Source organism: Populus nigra, chromosome 6, assembly GCF_951802175.1.
Source record: "Populus nigra chromosome 6, ddPopNigr1.1, whole genome shotgun sequence".
In the NCBI taxonomy this organism is placed as follows: Eukaryota; Viridiplantae; Streptophyta; class Magnoliopsida; order Malpighiales; family Salicaceae; genus Populus; species Populus nigra.
This window is the reverse complement of record NC_084857.1, coordinates 6,457,253-6,474,216: the sequence shown is the minus strand read 5'-3', so window position 1 is coordinate 6,474,216 and position 16,964 is coordinate 6,457,253. Positions and strand designations below refer to the sequence as shown.

Here is a 16,964-nt window from a genome sequence, read left to right as displayed (position 1 = left end):
TTGTATATCTAACTAGTGAAAGATGTACTAACCTATGGTGACTGATCCTTCCATAATTATCAAAGTCGCATATTTTTTTTTATCTATTATCTGACTTGTATTTCATTATTATATGCTATTATTCTTAATATGTATGTATATATTTGTTTCAATTATTGTACTTCTATTGCATTAAAATTTATGGCCTATAACATATAAATATATATGATATATATTAAATGTTATTCCCTCACAAGTTGGTTGAATTTATCCTTCCATTTTAATATTATTTTTAAGTTAGTTTATGTTAGTAGGTTCATATTTGGTCGAGAGTTCTTGCTAATTAATTGTTGATATACCTTACTTGCTTCCATGAGATTTTCATTTTAGTCTTGTTTTAATGTTTTAGAGTGCTTTATTATTACATTGTTTTAGTTAAAGATTGGGTTTTAATAATGTAACAAATGTTATGAATTATTATTTGTTTTTATTGATTTTAAAGAATATTTGAAAGTTTACAAAATACTGCATTTTTTGTATAATTTAATCTATAATAAGTATATTCTGAGATTTAATGAGATTTAATGCAGGTGAAGTGTTTTTATAACTTTGCTCTTGTATTACCGGTCATAGATCTAGAATTTGGTTAGTGACAGCAAAGATTCATCAACATGAATCTATGACGCATTCCATTACTTCATCAAATGTCATTGCAAGACATGATCCTTGGCCAAACTACTTGTATTTTTTTTTGGACACCATCAAATGTCATTGACTTTCTTTATTTAAAAACTATATATTGGATGTAAGAATTTTTTTTGTGGAATAACTCACGGTGCTGTGATTTCATATTATTTTGTAATGACTTAGCTCTGGTATCTAGTAGAAAAACAAAAAGGGATTGTGCTGTAGAGGAGAAATTACTAGCTTGTCAACTGCTTATGGATTACGTATAAGCTCACGCCATATGATTGATTAGTGCTAGACGGTACTGATTCGGCGAAGTTCTTAAGAACAAGAGAGTAATAAAATAGGAGCGACTCCTGGACGTTGTATATAGCTATACATTGCATTGACCTCAGATCGTCAACTAACCAGGCAGAACTGAAAAGAATTACCACACAAATATACAGTGCATGAGAAATTTACTTTACTGTAGGACTATAGAGAGTTTAACGTACCAGGCAGAACTGAAAAGAATTACCACACAAATATACAGTGCATGAGAAATTTACTTTACTGTAGGACTATAGAGAGTTTAACGTTGACTGTAATAATGAATTGATGTTTTTACACTTCAGGAGTAGAATGATGTTTTCAATGTGATTCATTTGTTATTTTTGTTTTCTGTAGAAATCTAGGCATGGCCCCGTCACCATGAGAAAACTCGGCTCATCATTGAAGGAGCCCCCAGCAATGAGGCTTTTGTTTTGCTGTGGGATGACACCCACCGCCCACCCCCAGCTAAGCCTAATGGCCCAAATAGTATGCCTTTTGTTTTGGTGGTATGATTTTTGTATTCCCCCTTCGTCCCCGTTTTACCTCTGTTCTTGCCCGAAACAAAGTGGAATCTAAGCCTAAATAAAGCGAATTCAGTTCAAATCATGGGTCCATAAAGAACCACCATGGCCAACAGACACCCAGCCCGGTGTGCAGCACTGACAGAGGCACATAGCCAATGTGCCTTCTGTGAGCACTTCCAAACGCAGTCCATCCTACCTGTAGTTGTACTGCATTTTTTTCATCAGCAGTTCTATCTGTTTTCTGAACTATAATTAAAAGGGATCAGTTTTTTTTATGTGGGCTGCAAGTCCATAGTAAAAGATGAGCCGGTTTTTTTATATATATTTTTAGGGTTTTTTTTTTCTTTTAATAATTTTTTTTGTTAATATTAAATTTTTGTTATTCAGTTATCAGACTTTCATGACACGGATCCCGGGTTTAATAGGTTAACATGGTTTGACGAATTAACCTAGAATTTTTTTTTTATTTTTTTTCTTTTTAATTAATTTTTTTCGTTTACTTTAGTTTGTTAATGTTAAATTTCTTTCTATTTAGAAAAAGATGAGCTGGTTTTTTTTACATTTTTAGGGTTTTTTTTTTTGCTTTTTTTGTTTTAATAATTTTTTTATTTTGTTAATGTTAAATTTTTTTTATTCAGTTATCAGACTTTCATGACACGGATTCCAGGTTTAACAGGTTAACATGGTTTGACGAGTTAACCCAGAAATTTTTTTTTTGTTTTTTTTTCTTTTTAATTAATTTTTTTCGTTTACTTTAGTTTGTTAATGTTAAATTTCTTTCTATTTAGTTATTAGACTTTCATGACGGTTTTTTAGTTTTTTTTTCATTTATTTTTTACACTTTTAGGGTTTTTTTTTTCTTTTAATAATTTTTTTTTGTTTTTTTATTTTCATAAATTTTTTTTGTTTAATTTAGTTTGTTAATGTTAATTTTTTTTTATTTAGTTATCAGACTTTCATGACACAGATCCTGGGTTTAACGGGTTAACATGGTTTGACGAGTTAAGCCGGATTTTTTTTCTTTTTAATTAATTTTTTTTGTTTGGTTTAGTTTGTTAATTTTCAATTTTTTTTATTTAGTTACCAGACATTCATGACACGAATCCCGGGTTTAACGGGTTAACCTAATTTGACGAGTTAACCTGTAATTTTTTTTTGCTTTTTTTTCGTTTAGTTTAGTTTGTTAATGTTAAATTTCTTTCTATTTAGTTTTTTTTCTTCTTAGAGATTTTTTTTCTTTTATTTTTTATTTTTAATTAATTTAGTTTATTAATATTAAATTTTTTTCTAAGTAGTTCTCGACTGATGCATTTAATTTTTCTTTTTGTTTTTTTTGTTGTTTTTATGTCTTTGATTGTGGACTGCACAGTGCAGTCCATAATGAAAATACTGATGTCTTTTGTTTTTTTCTTTTTAATTAATTTTTTTTGTTTAATTTAAATTGATAATGTTAAATTTTTTTCTATTTAGTTATCAAACTTTCATGACACGGATTCCGGATTTGACAGGCTAACCTTGTTTGACAAGTTAGCCCAGTTAATTCTGTGTTAACCCATTAATTTGTTTTTTTCTTTTTAATTATCAAACTTTCACGATGTGAATTCAAGGTATGACGGGTTAACCTGATTTGAAAGGTTAACTTAGTTAATTCATATTTTTTTCTTTTTTTTCATTAGTTTTTTTCTTCCTGTTGGTTTTTTTTCTTTGTTTTTTTCTTTTTAACTAATCTATTTAATCATCACACTTTTATGACACGATCTTGCAGCCAGACCCACGTCCAATGCTATTGGGTCTGGTATTGCAGTCCAGATACTTTTATGCTAAGGGTTAACCCAAGTTTAATGTTATTATTAATATTATAAACATTACTTTTGGGTCAAGCGTTTCAACCAAACTTAAGACGCTTATGTATAACTTTACAAGAAAACCTAACACTTTTAGATCTTGACTTTTTTTGAAATACAAAAAATAATTGACATGCGGCATCGCGCGGGGCATTTAACTAGTTTACCTTTCTAAAACAAGAGTTACGGGAAAACGTGGCATTTCACAAGAAGAAAAGGGTGAAAAAATAATTGTATTATTTAAAATTAACATGAAAAATAGTTTTTTATTGAAAAAGTAATTTTTTTAGAAAATAAATTCTAAAAAAATAAATTATTTTTTAATATTTAATAATGTCATAAAAAATAAGTTAAAAAACACTTTTCAGTGTTTAATTATATCATGAAAAATAACTTATTGATGTTTTATTTTTTTTCAAGTTTATTAAAATAACAAAGAACAAATTTTACAAATTAAAAAGTTAAATGAGATTGAAATTGAAAAAAAATATAATTTCATAAATTATCTTAAATAAAATAAATAATAATCAAACTAATAGAGATCAAATCTAACAAATTAAAAAATTAAAAAATAATAAAATTAAAATAATAATAATAATAATAATTTCATAAATTATTTCAAATAAAATAAACAATAATCAAAAGAATAAAAATCAAATTTGATAGATTAAAAATTTCAATTAAAATGATACGAGAAAAACAAATAACAATCATAAAAGTAAATACCAAAGTTAATATAAAAATCAAATTTTAAAGGATGAAATTGAAAAAAAATATGCAATATATATATATATATATATATATATATCAATTAAAAGTTTAAGGATCAAATTTGATATAATCAACAAATAATATGACATTTCTAAATTTTTCATAGGTTCTAGAAAGTGTTTTCCACCCAAAATAAAATGAAAATACTTTTTTTGAAATCAAACTAAATTTTTCTTTAACTGAATAATATTTTTTTATTTATCAACTTCTCTAATAATAAACAGAAAAATTTTAAAAAACCACCTTTCTTCAAACAATCAATACCTAAATGATATCCTAAAGCTTGCACAGAAACACTAATCAAACTAATCACATCAATACCGGACATCTTAATTATGCTTACAGCATTGCAGAAGCAATTTACAAGAGTTCGTTGCAGTCCAAGGGCTAACAAATGCTATCTCCTTCCAGCTAACAAAAGCTTTGATTGTCCAAGAAACCAGGAACAGAACTGCCTGAGCAAAACATTCCAGCCACTCCCCAAAGAAAATTTGGCATTACTGTAAGGTGAGAAGTAGCAGCTGTTCTTGTCAGAAATCAACCACATGCCCCACCTGATGATCTAATCACTTGAGAGTACCATTGCCAATCATCTCCTGTTTCTCCTGCTCCAAATAGTAGATCTTGTCATTCATACCTTCCTTTCTATATGCCTCAACCATGATAGAAAAGGTTCTGGAATCTGGTGGGCATTGCTTATCTTTCATCCGCTTAAAGACTCTTTCCATCTCCATCAAATCATCTGCCTTTGCACATGCAGATATTACTGCATTAAAGAATGATGTATTCTCTGGTATCTCAAACTTCGCAGCCAACTGAACACTGCTAATGACTTTATGGAAGAGACCCGCATTGGCATATCCATTAATAAGGCAACAAAATGTCTTTGTATCTGCTTTCATACTCTCCGCTCGCATCTGATCAAATGCGTACTCCATGTTTTTTGCATCCCCCACATCCGCAAAAGCCTCAATAACATTATTGTAAGTAGAGGTCGTCCATGGAAACTGAACCTTGCGCATGTATTCCATCACAGATGACATCTTATCATACATTCGTTTCTTCCCATATGCACCGATCAAAATATTAAACGTGCGAGTTTCCGGCTCGATTCCAAAATTTCGAAATTTCTCATACCATCTCTCCATCAAATCAATCTGGCCCTCGTTACCAAACACACTAAGAATTATATTCATAGTCCAAACATCAGGTTTACATGCTGCACTCTCTAACATCTCGGATAGCACCCTCTCCATCTGGTCATACATCCCCACCTTCCCATATCCGCTCAAAACTACATTCTGCGTGACTGTGTTTGGACTTATCAATCTTTCATCCATTTCTTGATACAAAGTGGCAATTAACTCAAATCTTGAAGCATCAACACAAGCTTTAAGTAAAGTACTATAAGTATAAACATCAGGCTGGCAACGAGGGAGAGACTTCATCTGGTTAATAATTGAGAAACCCTCATCGATAAGATTGTTTCGACAATAAGCTGCCAGCAATGCAGTGTAAAGTTCAGTTGTGGGTTCTATTCCTTCTTCGACCATTTCATCGAAAAGTTGATGGGCACGTTGAGGCTGACCGCATCTCCCCAATAGAACCAAGAGTTTCATGTAGGTAGCTTCTTTTGGTTGATAAAATGGTTGCTCCTTTAGCATCTCAAACACCTAAAGATCCAAAATTTACGGAAAAAAATATTGGTTTGGTCGCCAATCACAACATAATTAAACACAAAACAAGATACCAAGTTCTTAATTTTCAAGTAAAATTGGTTTCATGCAGGTAAAAGGGTTGTTCCCTCAACATCCTCAAACACATAAAGACCCAAACTTTAAGCAAAATAATGGGTTTGGTTGCTAATTACAACATAATTAAAGACAAAACAAGAGAACCCCAATTGGTGATTTTGAAGTAAAATTAGTGAAAGATGAGAGTTAGTAAGTAACCTGAATTGCTTGGAGCCATTGTTTCTTGAGGACGCAATCAGTTAAAGCTTCAGCTACAGTGTTGACCCAAGCCTTGGCTTTGTTCTTACGGTCTAATTTCTTCTTGATGTTTTTTATTGCAGTTCTCCTGGGACGTGAAGCGTCGGTAAATCCAGGGAATTCGCCTTGTTTCCAATGCTTCTTTTTAGGAAAGGTTGAAGAAGGTGGTGCTGTAGCAGAAGAAGAAAATGCACATCGAAGAAGGAGTTTGTGAGGGTGAAGAGGGTTCTGGTTTTGTTTCAGTTGTTGGGTTTTGTTTTTGTTTTGAGGAAGAGGAAGAGGAAGAGGAGAGGGGAGGAGAGAAGATGAGAAGGAGAGAGACATTGTGGAGTTTTGTTTCTTGGGACTCTTCTCTTACTGTCTGTGTTGGGACTTGAGATGAGAGGCTGGACGACGGATGCAGCAGCGGAGACAATAATATCTTCCTTCGCTACTTCTTGTTTAGGCTTTTAGCTGGCTATCGTGCTTGAAAACAAGATTTTTCTTTTTCTTTTCTTTTTTTTATTTATCAGAAAGATAACATCATATCATTAGTCAAACTCAAATTGAACAGGTACATGTTGGGTCCCCTATGGGGTCAAGGATTTTTTAAAAAAAATTAAAATTTTTAATTATTTTTCTTGAAATTATTTTAATATATTAATATTAAAAATAAAAAATATTACTTTTATATATTTACAGATAAAAACATTTTAAAAATCAACTTTTACCATTCTCTTGAATATCTCTTTAAACTAAAATTATGTATTGGAATATACAAAATTAAAATAATGTGAAATATCAAATAGATATACAAAATTAATCTTGAAAGATTTGTAAAATTAAAATAATGTAAGATATCAAATAATATATATGAAATAGATATAATAATCTAGTTCATATATATTCAACTTATACAAAAACAAAATACGAGGAAATGTTGATTAAGATTAAGATATTTTATATTTATATATGTTTTATTGTATTGCTAAAATTTAATTTGAATAACCATGGCTATTATTACATGTAGGGGAAAAAATGGCAACATGTTTGTAACGAATTATCTGTAAATATCAAGTGTTTGTTAAGAAAAAAAAATTATAAAATCGTAATGGCATGTAATTAGAGCCTAGTTGAAAATATAAAATTTAGCACAAAATTTTCTGTTGATATAGCTGCTAAGAAATAAATTTAGTATTGCCTAAATTCTTTTTTTTTTTTTAGTAATGTGAAGTGTTCAGATCAACTTGCGCGTATCTCAACTAATCTTTATGGATCCTAAAGTTAACGACCAGGTAAATTTTCAGTGGCCATCAATATTAACAATCTCAGAACTCAAGTCTGAGATCACATGAGAAGTAAATCTTTTAATCTCAAGCTCTTACTACTAGACCACGCATTAAATGATTACGTTACCTAAATTCTGATTAAACACAACTTGTTTCCATACTCAAAACTTAACACAATAATTATCTCTTTATTAAATCTATATATATAATTTTAAAAAATATTTTTAAAATATAAAATGTAAAAACAAAATCTAAATATTTTTTTGAAAATACTAGGAATACTCAGTGCCTAGCACAGCACATGTATAGACTCCAAACACACGTACACCCAATGTTTGAACCCCTACCATACCATCGGCTCCTTATTTAATTTTTTTATAACTATAAAAAAGAACTCTATTTTACAATCTTCTTATCTTTAATTTTAATGTTAAAATATTTCGCACAAACATTAATACATTAAGAAAATTGAAAAAAAAATCAGCGGCTAATTAAGTGAGGGAGCATAGTAAACGAAACAATAAAAAAGCCCTCTTAACAATTATTATTAATTTATTATTACGTATACATTATATTTTTCCACTCGAATCTAAATTCATACACGTCATCAGGTGTTTTTTTTTTTCTTATGGAGAAAAAGGGAAGAAAAAAGACGAAGAAATAATAATAGACCTAGTGCCAGCAATACCAACAAGTAGATCAAGCTTTTAGATTGATCCATACTTCAGCTTTTCCCATCTGAAAGGCTGGAACACGTAAAGAACTTCAGGAGAGCTCTTGAAGAGCAGAGCTACACACACACAGACGGCTGCAATGGCCACCATTGAGAGCATTGCTGGCCGGTAGACAAGAGATGTTCTTGCTGCGCCATAAACCAGCTTCCGCTCACAAACCTTCAAGTGCTGCTGCATGGCTTTCATTTCGATCTTCTCAGTATGCAAGACGGCAAATTTTGGTAATTTATGCCCATCTTTTTGCTTGGAATTGTAATCCGCAAGGGAACTAGGGATGTCAAGCACCACATGCCCACTTTCTGATTTCTTATCGATTTTCCTCTGAATTAGATGAATGTAAGAGTAATGACCTCGTAGACATGCATAATCATAAGGAGTCAAACCTGTGTTGTCACGAGTTCTCTTCCATGCATCAATTCCCACCTGCACGAGGTACACGGATATCAGGAAAATGAACTCAGAAGGGGATGGGATGTGATGCAATACTTTTCATTCAAATATACAAGGTACTCGCCTAATTTTTTAAGTAAAATCCTGACAATATTATGAGAGAAATAGGATTGTGAGGCCATTGATCAGAAATAGAATAATTGTGCAACTCACAGCCCAGATCATCTACGAAATGAACATATTCAGAGATGATTTCCAATGCTTGCCAAACATATCATGAGTGAAGATGACTCAATTGTTTTAGCATAATCAATTATAAGGTGCTATCCATTAAAATATTTGGAAGAAGATATCAGAAAGATAAATAGATACCAATCCAGGATCATCAGTCAAGGCATCCAGCACATTCTCGGCACCATCCCTACAAGCTGCAACGTGAAGAGGAGTCAAACCAGCTGGCCCAGTAACATCAGGCTTAAACATGAATCTGCTGTTGTGCTCATCAGCCAGTTGATTCTGCTGAGTGCCTGGTCCACCCAATTGTTTATCTGGGGTGTATCTTAATAGTAGTTCCACCATGGGCCTGCAATTTCTTTGCACAGCTCTGTGGAGAAGACCCATATTAAACAACGCGAGCTCAATGGAGGAATGCTCTCCAGCATCTACTGTTCCATCAATCATGATGGCCAAGAGTTTTCTCACCACAGCACACCAATCACGGTCCATGGAGAATTGTACAAGCCATTCAAAGCGTTTGAAAGGGAAGGGATCCAACTGGCCCAATCTAAACTTCAAGTGACTTCTATGTAGAAGCCAACCCATTTCATGTATGAAGTCCAATGATTGATTCTTGATTTCCATTGTTTCAGCTAGTGCATGAATATCAGTAGTAGTCTCGGCCACCTGAATTGCATCCTCCAGCGTTCGTATCTCTGAACATACTTCCGGCTCAGCAACAATGAAGGGGAAAAAGCTGCTGCTTAGACTATGGTCTTCAATCTGACAGATACAAATAACCAAAATCCTCAAAATAGCTGTACAAAATGCACATTCAAGCATGAGAGAAAATCACATATCTTATCTCTAGTTTTCCTGTTGGGTATGTTTGAGCCTTTTTCAAATGAGCCCTAAGTGGATAGTTTTTTCCAGATATAATTATGGCTCCAACACCTTATTTTTAGGACAGTAAAAGAGTCTGCTGGACAAGTTTTCTTGTATATTAATAATATTTCACACACACACACGCACGGATTATGCTAGTTACAAATAAGGAATCCGCTTTCCTTCTGAGAGAAGTGGCTGAGGGACTCTAGGTCAATAACAGAAAGGTTCCAAGTCACCAATACCAAGGAAAACAGCCTCTCATATACTGGATTTCATAATTGATACATGTTCGGCAACCAAAAGCTATAAAATATGTTGACAGGCACATCTCAAGCTTTCACTCTATTGCAGACCATGAAATCGTACAAATTGGGACCAAAGTATGCCACAAACTTCAAGAACTGAAGCAAAGAAGTTCATGTACGACAATATAAGCATGAGAAAAATGTTCAAAAAACATGATCAAAGAACTTTAATAGAGAACCATTCATGTTGCAAAACTAAAACAAGACAAAAACATCATGAGAGAGAAGGGGCAGATGATAGCACCTCAATAAAGCCTCTTCCAACAAAATTTGGTACAGAGCACTGAAATTTCAAGCACTGGGGTTTTCCATGCTCATTCATTGTAGCAGCACCATCCATCAAGTCATAACAAGTTTCCTGGACCAGATATTTTCCTTCAACAGCACAAAGTACCCTGGAAATGGAAGGTAGTATGATTCAATTCACAGTTATCTCTATTAGTTTCAAAATTTTCTTCAAACAGCCTTGAGACTTGCTCTTCCCACTTTCCATAGATGGTCAAGGTCAACAAATTGATTTCTAAATTCTCATAGAAAGTCAATAACATGTTAACAAACAGAGAACATAAAAATAACCTTGTCACGGGCCGAACAATGTTAAAGCCCCTGACTACAAATTGAGTTCTCTCAGACAAAGAGACAGCAATTGGTGTAATGCTAGATATCCTGCAATTCTTATTGCTCTTTATAGGTAAAGGTGTGTCCAAAACAACTCTACCTGCAGCAAAGATACAGCCAGTCAAAATCCTGCTATTTTTTTCTCATGATTATGTGTGAAGCATAAACATCTGCACATGTGCTCACAAGAGAGAGGGTGAACCAACCATTATGAATAAAGGATACACTATTCTGCGCCCTAACATACACCCATCCTGTTTGCCAAAAAGAGTCCCTAAATGTATCAAGAAGCCTACTCAAACTTGCTCCCAGATCAAGACAAACCTGTGTGTACCAATGATGATTAATTAAATCAATAATTCCTTTCTTCAGTAAGTATTAAGTTATGAAAATTTCTGAGTAAGCATAATGCATACCTCCTCCCATTTTGTTTTTTCGAGGCAAAGATATATTGTTAATATAATACATCCGGGCCTTATATAGCTCTCAATGTCAGTGGGACTCTGAGATAGCCATTGAAGGATCTGGAGTTGTAACACAATTTATAGTATTAGAATGTTTAGGGAAAAAAAAATATCAAACAGGAATTCCACCTAAATAGCAGTTCAGAAAATACTTGTGTTCGCAGAGCAACGGGGAAATCATTTGGGTCTTTCCCGAAGAGTTTAAAAACGATTCTGTCTGTACGACCCTGAAAAATAGTAAGAGAGTACAGTTAAGGGAAATAGAATGTGCACGAGCACTGCACCGGAAACTATTGGGCTGGTAAGCCATAAGCCCGAAACATAATAAAAGGATGAGAAAACCACACCTGAGCCTCTCCACTAGAACTAGATGGCGACTGGCTAGGAGTTGAATCAGAGTACCCACTCATATGAGGCAGGTTTGTCTTGTGTGAGTCTGACCGTACCCATAAAGGGCAATTGAAAGAGCCCCTACCTGTACTTACAGGGGCATGAGACCTATCTAGGTTCTCTACGTAGTCTTGAGAATTATCATAAACATTATTCAAGTCAAAGTTATTCAACTTGATCCTTCCAACAGTAGCCTCTGGTTCATTTGGTTTGGCTGGGAGTTTGTTTCTTGACAGGAACAATGGTATAGACTGTGGAACAGAATGAGCTTGAAGTCCACCTTGTACGTCATTATCCAATATTCTTTTCTGTACCAAATCAGGAACAGGTACAGTCCCACATTGACCCAAAGACCTTAGAAGATCCTGAGAATTAATGCAATCATCTTTCTTAGAAGCTGAACTAGAAGGCCTAGCAGATTCAGGATCATTTGTATGTGCATCTTGCACTTTTTCAAGATTCCCAACAGTTGCTCCGGCATTCACCAAACCTGGAGATCCTTGCAGTAATCCAGGTAGGCTCCTTCCATTAGTTGTACCAGCAAGATTGGCCAGGCTCCTTAATAGATGAGAAAGCAGATCCTGATCCTTGGTTTGATCAGAGTTATTTGCTGCAATTTAAGAAGTCAGAGTCTGTAGAATCAAAAGAAAGAGAATTTGACAATGATGACACCAAAAGAAAAGGGAATGAAAACTCAAATAGAACTCGGCTGATTATATTGAAATTGTTTACTGAGATATATTACCCTCACAATTACTTCTGGAGAAAGAAAATCAGTCACGTTAGGGAAGTTCATAACACTAGCAAGTTCAACTGTGGTATAGACTTAGTCTATGTAAACCAGATCAATCAAATCATGTAAGGCCTGCATTAACCAACTCTGATGGTGGATCAATTGCACTGACTAACTTGATTGGTCAAGCATACATAGACCAAGTCTATGAAACATTTTTTCCTCCACTTCATCATGACAAAAAAGCTTTGACCCCCACCCCCATGCAGGGCATTAACCAATTGCACTGATTAAATGGTTTTTTTCTATCACTTCATAAATAGGTGGTACCCTCTTTGCACCTACATTGATTGATTTTTATGCTTCGAAAAAAATCCCATGCTTGACAAAAGTATTAGCCATAATAAATGCCTCAAAGCTAATGTCTGCAAGAAAATACATTTACATTTTTTTGTTGAAGAGCACAATATAATTATATTCCCACCTGAAATCTTATTCTGAAGAAAAAAAGCACCCGTGTTTCTCTTTTATAAGTGATTATTAGGTACTCTTAGTGTGTTGCTCCTTCACTCACATAAAAGTGGGAATCATAGATTGTTTTTGTCGTGGATTTTTTATGTGAGCAAGGGAGCAATACACAGAAATTGCCTAACAATTTCTCTTTCGAACCAACCAACATAGACAGAAGATAGACCGTAAAGATTTTTAACATCTTGACACTTGTAAGACAATAGGACCAGTTAGTGATCATGGAAATTCTAACCAATACCATTTTTCCACTAAAAGTAAAATGATAGAATGATAGAATGCCTCTGACTCAAGTAATTGTTGCTAGAACCAGTCTATGTAAACCGGGTCAATCAAATTATCCATTCCCATTGCATTTACCAATGTTTGATCAAGCCTACTTAGACTAAGCCTACGAAACAACTTTTCCTATAATTGATTGTAACTATATACTTCAACCACCACCACCCCCACACCCACACCCAATCACCCATTAAAAAGAGACAGTTATCACCCACTTTCCCAATGAATTATACATGAACAACGAAATAACACTGCCATCCCAAGCTAGGTTGGAGGATTTTTGGGTTATATTTACAGTTTTGGCATAATAAACTATTTTTATGTGAGTAGTTAGTTTGACTCAGTCAACACCTTGTAGGCCATTTCCAGCATCTAATTGATAGAACTTACCCGCCAGCATGGGTAAAGAAACAGAGTAAACAAACTTGATGAAGGGAAATACTTACATTGCAGATTGGAGAGAATCCTCAGTAAACTTATCAGCAGATAGCTGCTGCCCTTTTCATCATTCAAGGAACCTTCGTTGACTACATTTTCTGGATGTGTCTTCCTCCTCCGCTTGTTATGGCCAGCCAAACGCCTGCGACAACTTCTTTTCCCTTCATCAAACTCTTGAAGAACATGAAACCTGTCCATATATAACTGTGTTGTGTCTAAGTGGAGAGTCAAAAAGAAATATATATTTACATGATATGCTCATGCTCGAAATTTAGAAAGTAAAACATTAGCTACGAGAGTTTAATGCAATCAAATTCAATGATGCACTATAGATTTTTAAAACCTAGGATGTAAAGAAGGTACGATAATGATCATGATAAAAGTTGGCAAGATTCTAAAGTGTTTCTTTGAACAAAGAAACTGTAACCCAAACTGACCTGCTACATTGCTGGCAAAACCTTTGCATAACATTCCCCACCAAAGCCATACTGGCCTTAGAATGCACATCACAAACCTTATGTCGTCGGTGATAATCCTTGGCATTGCTCAGATCAGCCCTACAATCCTCCACCTGACAAACTGCACGATTTGAAGCCGTCATAGTAACCTTTGTCTTCTTTCCACTCTTTGCATCTTCATTCATGATAGGGTAGACTTGCCCACCTAGCTTCAAATTAAGGGACCCAGCCTCATCATTCAAGTCTTCATCTTCAACAAAAACAGCCCTCCTCCTCTTCTCCAATTCTCTCTTTCCTTTATCATCCCCCAGATTGTCATTGTCATCTGAACAAGAAGATGAACTGTTCGATAAACCTGCCTTCTCAGGAAGTTCAGGCCCAGTAGAGAACAACTGCCTACTCCTGCAATCTGATGGTACAGAATTCAATGGAGTAGCTGTAAAAAGATCGCCATCCCATTTCCAGTCGTTCAAATCCCATTCTAAACTCTTTTTCCCAACTGCCTTCAAATCCGACAGCACCGGACCATATAAATGACGAGACTTCCCACCCATTTTAGCCTCCATTTCTTTAAGTTATCAAAGCCCCACAAAAACAAAAGCACCAAGAACCCAATTCAACCAAATAAAGATACACAACTTGCACAAGAATTAACCCAGCAAAGAAAAGAACAGAAATGAAATCAGAAAATGCTTCAACTTAAATTCCCACTAAAATTAATCCCCCAAAACTCAGTCCTAGTCATCCTCTCTGTGCCCAAGAAATCCCAAGCACATCCATGGATCCAAAAAGAGTCACCTACATGGCCTTAACCCCTCAATTACAGCTCTTGTAACCTCAAAACCCAAAAACAAAAACCAGCCCTTAAATTACTCATACAGAAAGGGAAAAAACATCACAGACCAAACAGATAAAGTCACTACCTTTATTGCTCAATAAGTACTAGAAACATTACTGATTAACAGGTAAACAAACTGAAACAAAACAAAAGGGTATACAAGAACTTGCCAGGAAACGGTGATCTGTTAAGGTTCCAGTTCAGGATCGCCTGAAAGAGAGAGAATATAGGCGAAGAGAGAGAGGAGAGGAGAGGACAGGGAAATTAGGAAAGAGTTAGGGAAGAGAGATGTGGGCGTGTGTGTGTGTGATATAAATGCGGTTTCTCAGCAATGAACTTTTTCATTTATTTTATGACGCCACCATGTTTGTATTAGGAATCTCAGCCCCACACGAACAGTGTCTCTTTGCCTCCCTCGCTGTAATAAAAACAACACATACATGATACAACTTCTCATCTTTGTTTACTTCTGAACTCAGATGTGTCGAGATTCTATTCGTCTTGTATCTTAGTTGGATCCTTATTAACGTTGTATGCTTCTCAATGATTGACAAAACTTGGTTACTTGGATGGAACTCATAGCTAATTAATTACTGTCAGTTTTCCCCCTTAAAAAACAGTCAACATGCTCGGAACAGCTTTAATTTGCCTACCTGAACTCCGCGTAGACTTGGAGATGAGAGAAGTCTTTTTACAAGAGAACCAATTCATATACCAATATACAGCCGTGCAGGTATATTGGTAACTTTTAGTAATTAACTAGCTAATAAATTTGTTTTGAATCACATGGAATTGGTGACAAATAAATAATGATTTTTGCATTCGCTTCTAATTTTATGCACGACGTAGTGGTATTTGTGCACAAATCTTGATGTTTATCTTTGTTCCGAATAATAATTTTTTTAATCTAAAACTAAGATTGAAGATTCTTCTTAAGCTACAACTAAAAATAACATTAATGACTTTGGTATGGAAATTTTTCATAATTTACTCGAAGTCAATTACCTTCCATCAAGGTTTTTCTTTGTTGTCTTTAAAGAAATCCAAAGATATTTGTTGGACGATGGAAAATGTGGGGGGGATTTTCCAGCGAAATGTCCGATTATTCCTTTCTGAGATTTGATTTGGAACTTTGATAAGATATGGACATCTCTGTGAGTCCAATGTCTCGGCGTGTTTTCTAAAAGCACGGAGAATTGCACCTCCTCGACTATTTTTCTTACTGCAAGAAGTATGGTTTCCGATTTTTTTGTTATTTACTGGGGGGGGGGGGGTAATCTTACAGCGATACGGATGTATTGAGCTGTGCATAGTCCTTGTCTTTGCATCGGAGAGGAATCTGGACAAACTGATTGAGACCATTCAATTACTAATTCCGATTATTCCTGATAATTTACTTAGGTGGGGGGCTGAAGGCATCTGTAATTCTGAGTAATTCTTGGTGTAGAAGCGGAAAGAAAATTAATTACTACTCTAGTAATAAAACTGAAACCTAATTTCTCTAATCGAAAACGTGATTACAAGCTCTTCATCGAATGTAACTGACAACAAAAACATAAAAGAGAACTAAACAAGTTTTTGCGTCATATGATCAGACCCTCTTCAACAAATGGTCAAGCAGACTGGTTTAAACTTTAAACGGCAATTTCCTTCAAATAGCGAATCTCTTACTTGAGGGCTGGCCAACTTTGCACCTCCCTCTATCCAGTAGAATCTCCGCTGGAAACAAGGCCGTTGGCGAATACCTAAATGTTTGGCATCGTCCAGCCATTAATAGTAGAGTATCTCATATCTCATTTTTGCGCACATAAATGGAAGGGCACCGAAATACTGATATCACATAGGTTACCCTTCAGACTTGGTTCGGTTTACGAGTGGAATATTTAATCTTCAATTTATCATTTTACGGAAATAACACACAAATCCATTTATGAATAATCTTTCCAAGACCTAGTTAAAGAAGGACATAAACTGGAGCAGCTCCTCGAAAACAAGTTTAAAAACTATACCTTAATAAATAAATAAATAATAGTGAAAAAGGTCGAGGCAACGTTTATCCAAATCCATTTCAATAAACCCCCAAGACCCACCACCAAGTATTGTACAACCTTGGATTAGTGATTCTTATTTTGCCAAGGAAAGGCTAAGTTGGTAGGAACATATACTTAGAGCACGCACGAGAGGATTTATTAATTAGAGGTCTGAAAATTCAGCCATGCATGTCTATTTCGAACATGTCTGGAAAGCAACCAATTTGTGGACCCTGTTTAGTCGGGATAGAGTACTATATAACGTCTCCATGATTA

General features: G+C 34.5%; 2 protein-coding genes across 4 annotated transcripts; both read right to left on the bottom strand.

The window, feature by feature from the left end:
* Positions 1-4,414: 4,414 nt before the first annotated feature.
* Positions 4,415-6,580, bottom strand: LOC133698053 (pentatricopeptide repeat-containing protein At3g06430, chloroplastic-like). Its single transcript, XM_062120930.1, has 2 exons — positions 6,070-6,580; positions 4,415-5,790 (listed from the first exon to the last, which is right to left on the bottom strand). The coding sequence occupies exons 1-2, from the start codon at positions 6,430-6,432 to the stop codon at positions 4,684-4,686; spliced, it is 1,470 nt and encodes a 489-aa protein (XP_061976914.1). The 5' UTR covers positions 6,433-6,580; the 3' UTR covers positions 4,415-4,683.
* Positions 6,581-7,885: 1,305 nt separating this feature from the next.
* LOC133696633 (squamosa promoter-binding-like protein 1) lies at positions 7,886-15,056 on the bottom strand. 3 transcript variants are annotated; one of them, XM_062118871.1, is made up of 11 exons: positions 14,829-15,056; positions 13,800-14,388; positions 13,371-13,552; positions 11,339-11,991; positions 11,144-11,218; positions 10,944-11,051; positions 10,734-10,851; positions 10,486-10,627; positions 10,154-10,304; positions 8,873-9,499; positions 7,886-8,533 (listed from the first exon to the last, which is right to left on the bottom strand). In XM_062118871.1, exons 2-11 carry the CDS (start codon positions 14,384-14,386, stop codon positions 8,084-8,086), a joined length of 3,093 nt encoding a protein of 1,030 aa, XP_061974855.1. In that variant the 5' UTR covers positions 14,387-14,388; positions 14,829-15,056; the 3' UTR covers positions 7,886-8,083. The 3 variants fall into 3 exon arrangements, with proteins under 3 accessions (XP_061974855.1, XP_061974854.1, XP_061974856.1); XM_062118870.1 differs by having other exon boundaries at positions 13,800-15,056; XM_062118872.1 differs by lacking the exon at positions 14,829-15,056 and having other exon boundaries at positions 13,371-13,566; positions 13,800-13,938.
* Between the last annotated feature and the right edge of the window lie 1,908 nt (positions 15,057-16,964).